General features: G+C 40.2%; 1 protein-coding gene across 1 annotated transcript; it reads right to left on the bottom strand.

Annotated features, from left to right (window-relative positions):
* Positions 1–1,304: 1,304 nt before the first annotated feature.
* Positions 1,305–4,030, bottom strand: LOC107647597 (uncharacterized). The gene is made up of 3 exons (XM_016351665.1): positions 3,593–4,030; positions 1,767–2,703; positions 1,305–1,456 (listed from the first exon to the last, which is right to left on the bottom strand). The coding sequence occupies exons 1-3, from the start codon at positions 4,028–4,030 to the stop codon at positions 1,305–1,307; spliced, it is 1,527 nt and encodes a 508-aa protein (XP_016207151.1).
* Between the last annotated feature and the right edge of the window lie 13,367 nt (positions 4,031–17,397).

Genomic DNA, 17,397 nt, shown 5'->3' with positions numbered 1-17,397 from the left:
GAGTGGCCAAAGGAAAAGGAAAGGCGGGTTAACTGTTTGTGTGGTGACACTCTGAGTCTTCAAATTTCAGGAACAACAAAGAATCCTAATAGAAGATTTATTTCTTGCCCTAACAGAAGATGCAAACTTTTTTGAGTGGGTTGATGAAGTTGGTGCAAGAAGTAACGTGTCTGCTGCTGCTGTTGGAGTTGTTGGAACACAAAATTCTGCTAAACGTGGAGATGGAGAGATTAATTGTTGAAGCCAAAGAAATAGATGCTTGTGTGGGTAGATTATGTGATGAGTTGAATATTCTCCAAGAACAAGTTGGGAGGTTGGATGACAATATGAAAATTCAATGTAAAATACAATATATGCTATTTATGTTTTTGCTAGTCTTAATAATTGGAATGTGGTTTGCAAGAGTTTAGAGTTATCTGTGCTATGAAGTTGTAATATAAGAGATTGTATGGCTTCAATCCAATTAAAGTTAATTAAGTTTAGTTTGAATCAATTTTGCACTTTGATGTATTTTGTGTGTATAACAAATGATAGTTGGGAAGCAACTTTATCAATGTGAATATTTAAATTTTCACAATTGACAACAACTTGCAGCAAGAAGTGGCCAGAAAATATGCTACATATATTTTCATTAAGTGTTCCTCTAAATCATACTTACACAAAATATCATAACATAAGTGGTCATATAATATGCCACATATAGCTAAGCCAAAATAAAGATCCAAGAAGTGCAACAATTAAAAGTGGTCCAACCTGATTACAAAATATCAAAATAGTGGTCCTATCCACATAATAAACAGTGGCCACATAGACACAATTCATCACAAGATATACTATTTAACAGCAACCCCAACAACCCTAACTATAAATATAAAGAGACTTCAGTCATTACTTAGGTCTATATGTAGACTAGGTGCTCCTTTTTGCTTCATCACTCCTAACTTCAGCCGCCCACTTCTCTTTACACCAAACACCTTTGTCTTTGGTAAAGGTTGAGAAGATTCTTTAGGTGCTTGGTGAGATTTTGCACTTACCACAGCTAGGAGAGGCTGGGAGGCTGGCCCTTCAAGAGGTAAGGCTTGTTGTGAGGTGGCTGTGGTTGGAGCCACTGCACCGGTGGATGTAGTTGGAGCCTGAGAAGCTGAAGTTGCAAGTATGGGAGGTGGTTGAGTGGAGACAGCAACAGCAGGTGTGGCGGGTAGCTGTTAGGAAGATGCAGGTGTGGTGGGGAGTGGTTGTGAAGATGCAGCTCTACCCCTTCCCCTGCCCCTTCCTCTTCCCCTGCCTACCCATGTTTGCCTTATTCACTCAGATCTGCGGATATTCACACCGGATCTGTTGTCGGCAGTAGGATCAGTGTCAACAGCAGCTGCAGGATCAGCAACAGCAGCAGCAGTAGGCATAGTGTCAGTAGCATTCAGATCTTCTCCGTTGGCGGCAGCAGCAACACCAGGTTCTGAAATCAAGTAAACAGCAGATTGCAACATGAATATTCAGCTCTTTTTTCAATGAATTTATAATCCATTTACAATTTATTTATAACACAGCATAATCAATTGATAATCATCTTATAGTCTATTTATAAGGCAGCATAATCTGTTTGCAATCCAAATCAATTCACAACAATTTATAACACAGCATAATAAATTTTCATACACCATACGTTATACTAATCACAACTTAATCCACTAGACACCTCAAATACCCTATAATTTCGAATTTAAAACAGTAAAACAACAGTTTGTAGGTTCAGATTTGCATGATACCTGACACTATTGGATTGGGACAATGCCTTCTATTATGTCCATATTGGCCGCAGTTGCTACATGTAACAGATGAACCCGTCCTCCTTAGCTTTGTCTGAGAACGGTTCTCATCAGGTTCTCTGATCCTCACCATCTGTGGTCTTCCTGGCTTCACCCTAAAGATGAGAGGTATGATGGTGTCACACTCAACCTTCGGCCACATATTTTTTCCATTGATTGGAGAAACTAAGTTACCATAAGTTGCAACATAGGCTACTTGGCTATAGAAGTTGCTGCAATAATCTTCTGGACTGTCCTTTTTCTCGAATATAGCACAACAAGCATGCGGACAGGGCATTCCACATAAACCCCAAAATCTGCAGCTACACGTTCCAGCCAACAAGTTAACCACAAACCTCTCAACAATCATCCGGTTCTTATAAGAAACTTCGTATTTTAGTCCTCCAGCCCATCTTGCTTGCCACTCCATAGCTCGCGTAGCAATGACATCAAGCCTCTTTTTGGGTTTAGGCATGATTGTACCCTCATATTTTTCGGCCTTCTTCTTTTTTTCAGCAAACTGAGACATCCAATAACACCGAATCCACTCGAACATAATAAGTATGGGCTTGTCTCTTGCCTCCAAGGTCCTACCATTGAAAGCTTCAGATATGTTATTCATCAACATGTCGCTCTTAGCAAGAAACGTGAAATGGCTCTTGCACCAGAGCTTTGGATCCAATGATGCTAACTTTTCATAGCATTGACGGTTGATGTTCATTAGTTGAGTCATCCTCCTCTCCCATTCCTCGACATATGTAGCTTTAGCTATTGATAAAATTAGATCCCGCAAAACAGTCCCACCTCCATATGCTTTCTTGCAATTCGCATACAGATGTCTCAAGCATAGTCGATGCTCTAACGTCGGCATCATCTCTTGAAAAACTTGCATCAAACCCTGTAGCACAGCATATATAATTCAGATTTATATAGCTACATCATATCATATATAATAACTTTTTATAAAGCTGCAACATATCATATATAATTCACTTATAAAAGGCAGCAACATATGAGCTAAATTTCAATTTTCAGTAGCTGCAACATATCATATTAAAAGTAAATAAATTAATAAATAAATTAAAAAAAGGTAAATCTTATATCACTGTTTTTGTTTTTCCCCATAATAATAACTTTTCAAATTTAGTCATAATCAAATGATGAATCGATCCAAAAGAGATGAGACTTGTACATCTATGATTTAAGGGTCCACCATGATTACTGACAGAACATTTTAATAATCTCAAAAATCAAATAAAGAAACTTGATAAGAAAAGTGACATGCATTATTCTAGTGCCTAATGAGATCTACACTATAGATATATTTTAATAGCAATATTTATTGTGTGGCCAATGATAATTTCTGAAAAATAAAAAACTGTTTTAATAAGTCATCCACTTGCAACTTGCAAGACCAAAATCCAAACCAAAAGCCACTTGTTAACACCATACAATCATGTTGGGGTCAAAGAAGATTTCCATTCTGGCTATAGATATGAATATTCTTCTGTGTTTCATTCTTTCATTAACTACTATGTAACTATACACTTCATTTGTGGTTCAATTTTGTTAGCATTCATTCTATAACAAATAATGTGCACGGGAACACACACCTAATGACTACAAGAATAAGACTAGTAATTCCTTAAGCTTGTGGAAAGTATATGTGGCCAAAGGGTCTTATATATCACGTAACTAAAAATAATGGATTGCTTAACCATTTACACAGCAGGTTAATACAGATTTAAATAGCAAATGCTAACTTTTTGTTGGTCGGACATGAATACCCACTTCCTTCTACTGATATCTCCAATATCATCCAATAACAGGTTTATAAACCAACCCCAACTGTCTCTAGTCTCAGCCTCTACAGCAGCAACAACAATTGAAAAATAGTTATCGTTTGGATCTCTTCCGACAGCCACCAACAGTTGTTGACCATGATCACCCTTCAAGTGGCAGCCATCTACTCCTATGATAGGCCTGCAACCAGCCAAAAAGCCTTGCTTGACAGAATTTAAACACATGTACATCCTCATAAACCTTGGCTGGTGTGTAATTGAAGGCCTGTCAACCAAAATCTGAGTAGTAGACCCGGGATTTGTCCTCATAATCTCTACACAGTAATCTCTGAGCTTGCCATATTGTAGAATAGCCCTGCCATGTACTTCTTTCCTCGCCTTTCTCCTCACCCAATAAGCCTTTGTGACTGAAATATTAGCCATGTATTTATCCTGAATGGTCTGAATTACTGTTGCAATCTTCATCTCCTCCCCCTACTAATATTGGTAACAATCTTCTGAGACACCCAACTACTTGATGCAAGCCTATCGCTGTAATCTCGTCCACAAGTGTGCTTTCCGTTAAGGGTCTTCAGCCGAAAGCAATCGGAACCACCAACTTTGGATGCAAACGCCATCCACCTACACTTCCCTTTCTTTCCTCTACAGCCCACTCTACATCTAACCTTATCATTCTTGATATACCTAATATCTCTTCCATTCAATAGAGCATGCTCCCTAATAGCATCCTTAAACTGACCAAGTGACTTGAACTCCAATCCCACCTTAAACACATATTCCCTATTCATCTCATCCTCATTGTATTTAGGATATCTTCTCTTCTTAATCATATCATCCGAATCTCCCTCATAGCTATCAATATCTTCAGTTTCATAACCCTCGAAAATCTCTCCAACCTCAACATCATCCCTAACGGCGGCGTCATTCACAGCAGCATCAACACCACCAGTTTGAGCATTGTCATGTTCATTTAAAGGGCCATCAAATCCCCCAAAAGCATTTCCAACTCCACCATCATTTCCATCTTCAACGTCAAATCCAAAATGATCCTCGTGGTCTCCATTATCTGCACTGTCATCAAATCTATCCTCCTCATTAGACGCTTCTGATTCACATTCAACCTCTACTTCTACGAAACCACTCTCATTGTACTCAGCTTCAGTTGGCACATAGTCCTTATCATTCGAACATATCTCAACACCGTTACCTTCCCTACAGCCATCAACAACATACACCGAGCAATGCTTAACAGTTTGCGACACTAATAACCTACCCATTCTCATGGCATCTCCATCACTCATCAACTCTCTGAGACCCGAGCTCAATTGACAACCTGGTTCACAATACCAGATCATGGCATTCCCTTTGTACCCTAACTTTTGCAACTCACTAACTATTTCTTGCAAACTCCATTCATCGAGCTCATAATGCATATCTTCCAACACCTTTCCCCCCAAATATTCTAGCATGTTCCCTAAATCATGAAACTTGCCACCATGGTGTATGTCTATGGTAAAATCCGAGTCCCCCATCCCTACAGGTATTAAAAACAGAAACATAATCCATTTAAAGCAACATCGGAACAGCCACAACAATCAACATTCAAGAATAAACAAAATTCATCATCCAATGCCATAGAAGCTCCATTCAATCACATAATTTGAAAAAAAGGTTCAGACTATCATAAGTTGAAACCATCAGCATACATTACACTTTCATAAATCTCCCATTGAAAGAAAAATCTATTTAATAAAAATAGAAGTAGAATCTATTTAAAGCACCACCATCACAGCAACAACAATCAAACAATGCCATATTTTTTTTTTGAAAAAAATAACATAAATATCAACTTTTAACACTGAAAAAATTAGGATTTTTCTTTGTCACTTACTTGCAGAAACTTCGACTGCAGGGAGATGGAGCAGAGGCGTGGTCGGAGGCTCGGTAACATGCAGCACGGTGACTCCAGGCGAGGGCCTTCACCGCGACGGAAGGAAGACGCCTTGGCCGGACAAATCGTGGAGAAGACCTCAGAGAAGAACAACGCACAAGGGCCCAGCGCAGAGAGAAGGCGACGAAGGGGACACTGACAAACCCCAATTTGACGGTTTGTTTTGTATTGAATTTAGAGCATCTTGATAACCTTTTGTCACATTTAGCCTAGGAATTAGCATGATTTTGTTATCTCTCCCGTATTTGTGATTAAGTGTAAAAACATGCTTTTTAAGCCTTATTTTGATGAATTTTATTTCCTCTTTGATTCCATAAGATGCCTTGATGTGTTTGTTAGTAATCTCAGGATGAAATAGGCTAGGCATGGATCAAAGGAAGCAAGGAAGGAAGCATACAAGTGGAGAGAAGCATTAAAAGTCAAAGAAGCAAAATCGGAGCCATGCACGCGCACGCGCACAAGGCGCTTGCGCGCACATTGCGAAACAGGCCAAGGACGCGCACGCGTACCATGCGTGCACGCGCCGATGATGGCACATGACCTCATTAATGCAACACGTGCCTGGTGATTTGAGAGGTTTTCTGAACCCATTTTTGGCGCCAAATTGCTAAGGAAAAGAAATAAAAGGATGAAGGATTAAGGGGAAGGGGGATCATCATCACTTTCAACCAATAATCACTTTTAGTTTAGAGTTTTAGAGAGAGAAGCTCTCACTTCTCTCTAGAATTAGGATTAGGATAAGGTTTAGTTCTTAGATCTAGATTTAGATTCATGTTCTTCTACTTCTACATCTCAATTCCTTGTAGTTACATTGATTCTTCTTCCATTCTTTTATTGCAATTTCCTTTATGTTGTTCTTGTATTTTGTTATAGATCTAGTATTGTTCCTTTTACTCTCTCTCAATTCAATAAAGGTAATTCATAATAAATGTGTTCCCTTTGATTGTTGTTGTTAACTCCTTCCAATAATCGTTGTTAGACTTCATTCTTGTTGTTGATTTACTATGTTTTTTTTCTTTTATGCTTACCAAGTGTTTGATAAAATGCTTGTTTGGATTCTAGTGTAGGTTTTGTCCCTCTTGGCTTTGGTAGAGTAATTAGTGACTCTTGAGTTATCTAATTCCTTTGATTGATTGATAATTAGAAGTTGCTAATTGATTCGAATGCCTCTAAAGCTAGCCATTCCTTTAGGAGTTGATTAGGACTTGAGGAATCAAATTGATTCATCCACTTGACTTTCCTCCATGGTTAGAGGTTGACTAAGTGGGAGCAATGAACAATTCTCATCACAATTGAGAAGGATAACTAGGATAGGACTTCTAGTTCTCACATCTTGCCAAGAGCCTTGTTAGTTGTTAGTTTATTTTCATTACCATTTACTTTTCATGCCTTTTATCCAAAACCCCAAAATAACTCACAACCAATAACGAGACACTTTATTGTAATTCCTAGGGAGAACGACCCGAGGTCCAATACTTCGGTTTATAAATTTTAGGGGTTTGTACTAGTGACAAACAACTTTTTGTATGAAAGGATTATTGCTTGGTTTAGAAACTATACTTTACAACGAGATTTTATTAGTGAATTTCTAAACCGTCAAAAATCCATTCGTCAAAATGGCGCCGTTGCCGGGGAATTGCAATGGTGTTATGTTATTGGTTATTGTATATATGTGAATAATGTGAATATGTTTGCTTTTGTTAGCTCTTGCTAGTTTTAGGATTTAATTTTCTTGCTTCTTATTTGATTTTGTTTTCATTTTCTTCTTGCTATCATGAATTCTCACCTTGGCTATGAGTTTGGTTATCAACATGTTGTAGGAAATGAGGACTATAATGAAGATGTGTATCAAGAATGGGATGACCAAAGGTGGGAGGAGCCATATGCATATGATCAATCTTCATGGCAACAACCTCCACCAATGCACTATGAAGAAGAGTCATTCTATGATGCATACCAATCCAATGGCTATGGTGAATCACCTTGTGACCTCCAAGCACCGCCACCATATGCCTATGACTCTCACCCTCAACATGAACCTCAACCATTCTCACAAGCCTTCCCATACCAAGCACCTTCCTATGATCCCTACCCCTCATATAACCAACCACCCCTACCATATTCTTATGACCATCATGAGCAAGAGCCCTTAGAACCACCACCCTATCAAGATTACTACCAAGAACCACCTCAATACACACAATCTCCACAACCTTACCAAAAAGAACCACCTTCCTATTATGAACTCTCTCTCTCCAAAACGACGAACCTTCCTACCCACCACAAGCCCCAATAGACGATTCTCTCACTTTGTTACTCCAAGGACAAGAAGCCATGAAGCGGGATACACTTGAGTTTGTGACCAATTTGACCAAGGTGGTGCACATTTTAGCCCACCAATGCTTGAATACTCAAGGTACTTCCGTGACCACACGTGAAAAGTCAAAAGAAGAGCAAAGCATGAAGGAGAAATTGGAAAATTCGGTGGAGAAGGAGGAGTCAAATTTTGTGTTGGAACAATTGGAGAAGCCTATGATCATTGAAGAAAGGGGAGAAGTGGTTGAAGATCTCGGAGATGTTGAAAGTCCATGGGAATGTAGCATCATGGAGAACTCTTCCAAGAAGCTTGATATTGATGTTGAGGAGGGTGCGCAATCTCCAAGACATATCATCGTTGGAGACTTGGAAGAGGTTTATCAAGAAATGGATTCAATCATAGATGAATTGCTCTCTACAATGGAATCCTCACCCGTTGGACATGGAGTTGAAATTATAGAAGAGTGTGCACAACCTCCCAAGGAAGATGAGAAGGGCATGGTGTATATTGAAATTGAAGAATATGAAGAGGTTGATCAAGAGATGACCTCGTTCATCAATGAATTTCTATCCAAAATTGAATCGCCTCTCATTAAACAAGATGAAGTTCTTGAAGATAACACCAAGCCACGTAACAAAGAGGATGAGGTTGAAAGTGAAGAGAATTGTGAAGAGGTGGAAACAACTAAAGAGAAGCACAAGAAAGTGGACCTTGCATGGTTTAAGTGTGGGGAAGCCTCTCTCCCCAAATTACCATCCAATACAACATTTAAGTGGGTAAAATCTCTATCCCTGAGCTTTAATCTCTCACTTGAATATGGTTTGATTGAAAATGATGGTCAACTTAGAACTCTTTGTGGAATTAAAAGTAAAAATGAGTTGTGTAGTGGTTGGAAAGTAGGTGTTAAGCTTATCAAGGCCAAGGCCTCAAGGTATAGGGATGATGTTGGGACAAGGATTACTTTATACGGATCTAGGAGGAAGCATTGGTGGAGTAAAGAGAATTCTATGTGTCAATCACCTTTATGTCAACCGCTCATCCGACAAAACCATGAAACTCAACTAACGGATGGGTGTGAAGACAAGATATGGGATCCCGGTTCGCTATGTGAAGACCAACTATGGGGACTCATATCTTGGGTAGAACTGTGCCCAAGCTTGATGAACATGGTTGGAAATTCTATCAACCAATTGAGAAGCAAAGATCCTTGGAGATTCAAGGACGAGTACAAACACAAGCCACCATGACAATAGGCTTCTCAAAATGTCCAACTTAAGGACTTAAACTAAAAGTGCTAGGTGGGAGACACCCCACCATGGTAAACTCTTTCCATTCTCTTTTAAATTTGCCTAATAAGTGATTTGAGTTACCATTGTAGGTAGATGTTTCACATAATTTGTTTGTACAACTTAATTGTTAGCCTAGTCACATGTATGTTGTGTTTCGTAGTAGATGAATAATATCAAATTGCATTTTTGTGAATTGTATGATGGTTGGTTGAATAAAGAGTTGTAAGTAGTCTAGGGAGCTCCTGGGCATAATTTTTCTCCTTGAAAAAAAAAAAAAGAGAGAAGAAGGGTGGGAAGGACGCGTGCGCACACCATACGCACACGCGCCCCTGAGCGGACGCCTCATCACCCATTTTCCAGAGAGTTGGGCCTCTCTTAGGCCGGCGTTATGCCCCAAGCCCAATTCCTTCCACGCTGACGTGCACTACGTGCGTGCGCGTCCATACAGCTATAAGGAAACGCACGCGTACGCGCATCTGCCGCGTACGCGTCGACCCGCTGCTAGAACTTCTGGGCCAATATCCAGAGAGTTGCGCTGGATCTGGGCCAACTTTAAGCCCCCAGCTCAACTCAACTCACGCGAACGCACGCTGTACGCGTCCGCACCCCTCTCTGTTTCGCTGATTCACGCGTTGGCGTACTTCACGCCTCCGCACCCATCCAATAAGATTAAGCAGCTCACGCGAACGCGCACAGTGCGCGTGCGCGTCGATGCGTATTAGCATCACCCAGGGCCAAAGGACCCGAGAGTTGTGCCAACTCTGGGCCTCTTTTAAGCCTCCAGCCCAGCACATCCGCGCCGATGCGCACCTTGCGCGCCCGCGCCCATCCCGATTCCTTCACATACGCGCCTGCGCGTCTGGCGCTTCCGCGCCATTCTTTCATTCCTTCCACTCACGCGAACGCGCACAGTGCGCGCGCGCGCGGATTCGAATTTTCACTTACCCCAGAGACGCGAACCCTAGCGCATTCGCGCACCACACTTCTTCCCCTCTAACGTTCCATTTCTCTTCTCCCACCACTCAACTCCCAGCAACCTCCGCCCAGCGCCACTCGCCGCGACCGCCGCCGCCATCATTGCCTCGCCCTTCTTCCTTCATCGCCCCCTCTCTTCCACTCACCTTTCCTCTCTGTCTCTACCCATCTGCCTCTCAGCGTCCCAGTGCCGCCCAGCGCCACTCGCCGCGACCGCCGCTGCCGCCGGCGCAAGTTCAACCGCGCTGCTCCGGCCAGTTCTTCTTTTCACCACTCCGCTTCACCTTCCTTCCCTTTTGCTCCGCTCAGTTTTCAGCACCCCAGGTTCCATACCCCCCTGTTCTGTTTCCCTTTCCTGCTTCTTCTTATTTTTGTTAATGTAGTTAGAATTAGGTTAGTTAATTAGTTTAGTTTGATTTAGGTGGTTAGCGAATCTGGGCTGAGTAGTGGATTTAGGCATTGTTTGCTTTCCTGTCACTGTGGAGTTGCTCTGTTTCATTGCTGTTTGTGCTGCATTACTGGCTTGTTCGCCCATTCACATGAATTCAAAACCTGATTTCTGTGTTTCTGATTCCTTAATGAATCCGTATGGAATTTGTGCGACCGTTTAATTTTGGGGATTAGCCAATTTGCTGCTGAAATGCTGCCGGATTTTCATTAACCACAGTTTTTATATTGAACTTATTTGATGAATGTAACAGCCCTAGTTGATGAATTCTGTTCAATTAGTGCTCTATTGCCTACATGGTTTTTGAAAACTCCTCAGGAACAAGTTCTTTGGTCATGTTTCCATATTCCTGCTTGTTATTCATGTTGATTTGCTTCTATGCATTGCATGGTTGAATAAGCTTTTCGATTGACCATTGCTTGTAGTTCTCTGGAAGTTATACATTACTAGTGATCCTTCACATTGATTGATGTTTTGTTTCATATTAGTTGCTTTCTAGCAATATCATATTTCATCATCAATGACTTGTTGCAATTCATGATTGTGAACGTGCTTACAGCATTGTTTTGTTCACTCATTTCAAATTGAGATAGTAATTACCATATCACTAATTTTCAAACTGATTTCTAAGTCTAACTCGTTCAACCAACTAACTCCTTTTGGTTTTCCTCCTAACTCTTTATGTCGTTCTTTTGGATATGGTGCTTTCCGAGCTCAATTAATGAATAATGTGCAAGACATGGTTTGCATTCTTGGTTTGAAGTTCGATTTGAATTTTGTATTCTGTTGCTTGCATTTCAAGAAACCTTCTTCCTTTATTCACTTCATGAATATGCTTTGCTTTGAGCGTTTTGTATCTACTTGGCTATAGGCTAATGTTATATTATCTATGTTTTCAGGATGTCGGATAAAGGAAAAGCTATCGCCACTGCTTCCAAAAAAAGGAAGCGCTCCAAGACCTCTACACCCCCACCATCTGCTAACTATGCGAGGAATCCGCTGAATGAGGAGGAGAAAGAAAATCAGTTACTCCCGTCCACTGATCCAACCAAATTTCCAAATCTCTACTGCGAGCTACGCCTTTCCCGTTATGCAAAGAAAAATCTGAATATTGAGAAGAAGCTGAATCTTCCCAATGATGTGAGGCGTGCCATAAACGCCCGTATTTCTGAGCTGGGCTTGGATTTCGTCGATAGGGACTTGGGACGGATTAACATCTCGTGGGTCAAGGAATTTTACTGCAATTTCTTTCGACCAAGCTTGGATTTAGTATACTTGAGGGGTAGAGAGATTATGATCACTGAGGATGCCTTGAGGGATGCACTGCTCTGCAGAGTTGGTACTCCTGAGACTTGTGCCTACCAGCAGGCAGAGGTAGCTCTCCTCTTCATGACTTTCAACTATGAGGCGCTTAGGCACGTGATTGCTACACCAGATGCTTCTTGGGTAATGGATTCGAGCAACACAAAGCCCAAGGGCATGCTATTTGCATATCTGACTAGGGAGGCTAGGACTTGGCAACAAATATTTGCCCACTATGTCTTCCCTACCACTCACTTTTCAGAGGTTCCCATGGATATGCTAGTCTTGATTGGGTGTGTCATGGAGGGGAAGGAAGTATATTTTCCCCGACTGATTAGGCATAGCATGTGGAGAGCTCATATTCGCGGCTTGTTACCGTTTCCGACACTGGTTACTAGCTTAGCTGAGCTGGCTGATGTCCCGTGGGAGGACAATGACGTGACACCACCACCTCCAGATGACGACGACAAGGAAGTTACTATTCCCTGGGGTGTGTGGGTGCACGAGAGGCCCCCGACTAGCCGCCGTTCTCGAGCTAGAGCGGCAGTCGAGGCAGCTATACCATCTTCTTTGACAGCAGCCCCACCTCCTTCAGCACCCGAGCCCACTTACCTACTGGTTCAGCGTCTGTTTCGGTTCTTGGAGCGCGAGAGGCTCCATGTCAGACGCCGACTGGATCGGATGGATCAGGCACTCATCTCCCTTGGCGCTGAGTTACCTCCGCTTCCAGACTCTCCGACCTCCGATGAGCAGGATCATCAGGAGGAGGATGCGGATGAGCCACTTCAGCGGGATGCACCTCCAACTGCTCCTAACACTACAGAGATCCCACAGACCCATGAGGAGCCGGTTCCACAGCCTCAGACTGATTCAGCAGCTACCGTTGTACCTTCCGCTGATCCTCCGGTTTAGCATCGAGGACGATGCTTGGTCTTAAGTGTGGGGAGGTCACCGGTAGCATCATTAGAGGACCGGTGAACATTTTGGCTACCTTCTGAGTTACCTTACTTTGCATAGCTCTTGTATATATTTGATGCATCTAGAGTTTATTTTGGATACTCTTGCCATTTTGGATACCTTTACTGCTTATTTTGGATTTTAGATATTTTGATGCTTTTGGATATCTTTAGATATTTTAGATGTTAGATTCCATATTTTAGTTGGATTTTTCTTTATACATTTTTGCATATCTTCTTTGGTATATCTTTCGTTTTAGTTTGTGGTTGTGATTAGAAATAATGTTTTAAGTGAAAACTTAGTCACCCTTCTTACATAAGAAATCGGTTTAAGTGAAAAAGAAAAGGGTAAACTAAGGAAAATAATTTTTGAATTCTTCAATCACAACAATGCCTAGTCAAATATTGAGATTTTCCAAGAATTTTAATTATAGAACATAGGACACCAACCCAATTGATTGAAGAAAATTTTTGGTGAAACTTGCTTGAATTCATACTTTGTGAAGCATGTATTGAATTAAGAACACAAGCTTGTGAGACTTGAGCCTTATGGTGTGGTTACATTTTTATAACCACTTATTTTCCATTCTTGTGTGCAATTGTTCTCTTTCTATGATTGTGATCCTTGATTTGCTTGATTCTATATATCCAATTATTTCTTGTATTCATGCATTTGTATGATTGAGGCCAATATTTCATTAGCCCACTTACCCAAATAGCCTACCTTTTACTCTCCATTGTTAGCCAATTTTGAGCCTATGCTTAACCGACTTACTCTCATTTTAGCACATTACAAGCCCAAGGCGGAAAACCAATGAAAAGTCCTTGTTTGGATCTTTGATTAAGCCTAGGCTAGTGAGAATGTTTATTATTCAAGTTGGTGAGGGTTGGGAACATTGGATGGGATAAAATGGGTAGTACACTTTCATGTTTAGGAATTGGGTACATATTCATGTATTGATTAAATGTATAGACCTTATGCATTGATGTTCTTGTACATAGTTAAAAAAAAAAAAAGAGAGAGAGAAAAGAAAAAAAAATTGTATACAGAAAAAAAAAAGAAAAAATAGTAAAAGGGGACAAAATGCCCCAAAGTGAAGCTCAATAAGAGTCAATGCATAAGTGTAGTGAGATAAAAAGGAAATGCATGCATATGTAAGAAAAAGTGAAGAATGGGTAGTTAGAGTAGTTTGAACTTGCATAGGCCATTATATAGTTAGGTGGAAAAGTCTATGCTAATCAAAGATTCAAATCCTAGTCCACTTAACCATAAATGATCCTACCTTGACCCCAACCCCATTACAACCTAAATGAAAGACCTCATGATGAATGTATGCATGCATTGAATAAGTGTTGATTGTTAGAAGAAAATCAAATTTTGGAAAACATGATTAGAAGAGAATTGAGTGAATTAACCCTTAAACACTTGAGTGAATAGAACGGATACACATCCGGTGAGGGTTCAAAAGTTCAATCATATGTGTTCACCTATATTACCTATATTCTTGCAAGTTTGAACTCTTTTTGATAATTCAATGCAATTGTGGTTTGGACTTAATCCCTATTGTCTAGCTCTTATGCTTACACATGCTCTCTTGGGAATTGATTTGTTTGAACTAAGCACTTCCAATTGCTTTAGGTAGTTGCCTTTAGATAGGATTCATGTAGTTTAGTTGCATTCCATATCATAACCCTTAGTACCTTCTTATTTTAGCATGAGGGCATGCTAAGGCTTAAGTGTGGGGAGGTTGACAAACCCCAATTTGACGGTTTGTTTTGTATTGAATTTAGAGCATCTTGATAACCTTTTGTCACATTTAGCCTAGGAATTAGCATGATTTTGTTATCTCTCCCGTATTTGTGATTAAGTGTAAAAACATGCTTTTTAAGCCTTATTTTGATGAATTCTATTTCCTCTTTGATTCCATAAGATGCCTTGATGTGTTTGTTAGTAATCTCAGGATGAAATAGGCTAGGCATGGATCAAAGGAAGCAAGGAAGGAAGCATACAAGTGGAGAGAAGCATTAAAAGTCAAAGAAGCAAAATCAGAGCCATGCACGCGCACGCGCACAAGGCGCTTGCGCGCACATTGCGAAACAGGCCAAGGACGCGCACGCGTACCATGCGCGCACGCGCCGATGATGGCACATGACCTCATTAATGCAACACGTGCCTGGCGATTTGAGAGGTTTTCTGAACCCATTTTTGGCGCCAAATTGCTAAGGAAAAGAAATAAAAGGATGAAGGATTAAGGGGAAGGGGGATCATCATCACTTTCAACCAATAATCACTTTTAGTTTAGAGTTTTAGAGAGAGAAGCTCTCACTTCTCTCTAGAATTAGGATTAGGATAAGGTTTAGTTCTTAGATCTAGATTTAGATTCATGTTCTTCTACTTCTACATCTCAATTCCTTGTAGTTACATTGATTCTTCTTCCATTCTTTTATTGCAATTTCCTTTATGTTGTTCTTGTATTTTGTTATAGATCTAGTATTGTTCCTTTTACTCTCTCTCAATTCAATAAAGGTAATTCATAATAAATGTGTTCCCTTTGATTGTTGTTGTTAACTCCTTCCAATAATCGTTGTTAGACTTCATTCTTGTTGTTGATTTACTATGTTTTTTTCTTTTATGCTTACCAAGTGTTTGATAAAATGCTTGTTTGGATTCTAGTGTAGGTTTTGTCCCTCTTGGCTTTGGTAGAGTAATTAGTGACTCTTGAGTTATCTAATTCCTTTGATTGATTGATAATTAGAAGTTGCTAATTGATTCGAATGCCTCTAAAGCTAGCCATTCCTTTAGGAGTTGATTAGGACTTGAGGAATCAAATTGATTCATCCACTTGACTTTCCTCCATGGTTAGAGGTTGACTAAGTGGGAGCAATGAACAATTCTCATCACAATTGAGAAGGATAACTAGGATAGGACTTCTAGTTCTCACATCTTGCCAAGAGCCTTGTTAGTTGTTAGTTTATTTTCATTACCATTTACTTTTCATGCCTTTTATCCAAAACCCCAAAATAACTCACAACCAATAACGAGACACTTTATTGTAATTCCTAGGGAGAACGACCCGAGGTCCAATACTTCGGTTTATAAATTTTAGGGGTTTGTACTAGTGACAAACAACTTTTTGTATGAAAGGATTATTGCTTGGTTTAGAAACTATACTTTACAACGAGATTTTATTAGTGAATTTCTAAACCGTCAAAAATCCATTCGTCAGACACCAGCAACCGACTGTTGCAGTCGATGGCAGACACACACGCCGTCGACGAAGGCAGGAGACGAAGAAGATAGGAGAAACTTAGGGTTTCTTTTTTTCTTAGGAATGAAATGTGAGGGGTTATTTGGGTATTAGGGAAAAATTCAGATTACTTCACCATGCCTCTACAGCTAATTGCCAAGAATATTCCTTTTTTATGAAGAATATTCTGTTATCTGAAACGGTACACTGACGGCAGGGACTTAATTAAAAAAAAAATAAGGTACAAGGACCCAATTGAAAAGAAAAAAAGTATAGGGACCTAATTGAAAATTCGGTGAAACTATAGGGATCTAGTACGTTTAAAGAAATATGTTCGTAATAGGGCACAATCAGAAGGCTCAATTGCAAAAGGCTATTTATCTGAGAAAATCTTGACTTTCTGTTCTAGATATTTGGATAATATTGAGACTAGAATCAACCGACCAGGGCGAGTTGATGATCAACCCGTTGATGTTACACATAATTCCGAGAAAACTATGATCCCAGCTATTGGAAAGGCATTAGGGGCTATTTCGCATTTCGAACTCACTCCAATAGAAAAATATCAAGCACATCATCATGTGCTAGTCAAATGCGATACCGTGGTTCCGTTTGTTGAGTAAGTATACACATGTATTTTTAAAACACCAATATAACTCTTTTCTCCCAGTGACTAGTTGGACTAATTTTCTTTTCTCTCATAAAGTACATTTAGGGAAAAGAAAAAGCAGAGCTTGCGGGCTCAGACAAGGTCGCAAGCTAAGATAGACAGTGTTGTGCATGCGGAATTTCCTCGGTGGTTCAAGCATGAGATTGATAGAGTATTAACCTGACCAATGTGTTTTTAGCCTAGAATTAGTACTTTATGAAATCCGATTTTAATATAAAGCATGAATGTTATGTGGTTCTAGGTTCCAATGGAAAGTACGCTTCATTCGAAAGAAATGAAGTTGCTTGCGTGCGGTCCCGTGATTCAGGCAAGGCATTTTGGGGCGTATAACGTTAACAGGTACGAGTTTAGAACTATCACAAAGGAAGACGGGTTGAAAACCTGAAATAGTAGAGTATATGTATCATTTAATACAAGAAGTTATGTAAGCATGCGTGATAATAGAGTGTCTGTTGGTAGTGTTCTGTATTACGGAAAAATTGTAGACATAGTTGAATTGAATTATAGCTGTCATTTCACGGTGGTATTGTTCAAATGTGTTTGGGTTGATACCACTACCAGTAGAGGCATCAAACAAGACCATTTAGGCCTTACCAATGTTAATTTCTCTCGTCCGATACACACTGGTGATCGA

This window comes from Arachis ipaensis, chromosome B6, assembly GCF_059453495.1.
Source record: "Arachis ipaensis isolate K30076 ecotype BB chromosome B6, ASM5945349v1, whole genome shotgun sequence".
In the NCBI taxonomy this organism is placed as follows: Eukaryota; Viridiplantae; Streptophyta; class Magnoliopsida; order Fabales; family Fabaceae; genus Arachis; species Arachis ipaensis.
Note: the sequence above shows the minus strand (reverse complement) of the source record. Positions and strands in the feature narration are given on the sequence as shown.

Bases quoted from the DNA above. Each gene is read 5' to 3' on its own strand.
- LOC107647597 (XM_016351665.1), bottom strand. From the start codon at position 4,030: ATGGCTAATATTTCAGTCACAAAGGCTTATTGGGTGAGGAGAAAGGCG. The intron at 2,704-3,592 runs GTATTCATGTCC...GCTGTGCTACAG, and splicing joins ATATCAGTAGAAGGAAGTGG to GGTTTGATGCAAGTTTTTCA. The intron at 1,457-1,766 runs GTATCATGCAAA...ACTTGATTTCAG, and splicing joins TCCCAATCCAATAGTGTCAG to AACCTGGTGTTGCTGCTGCC.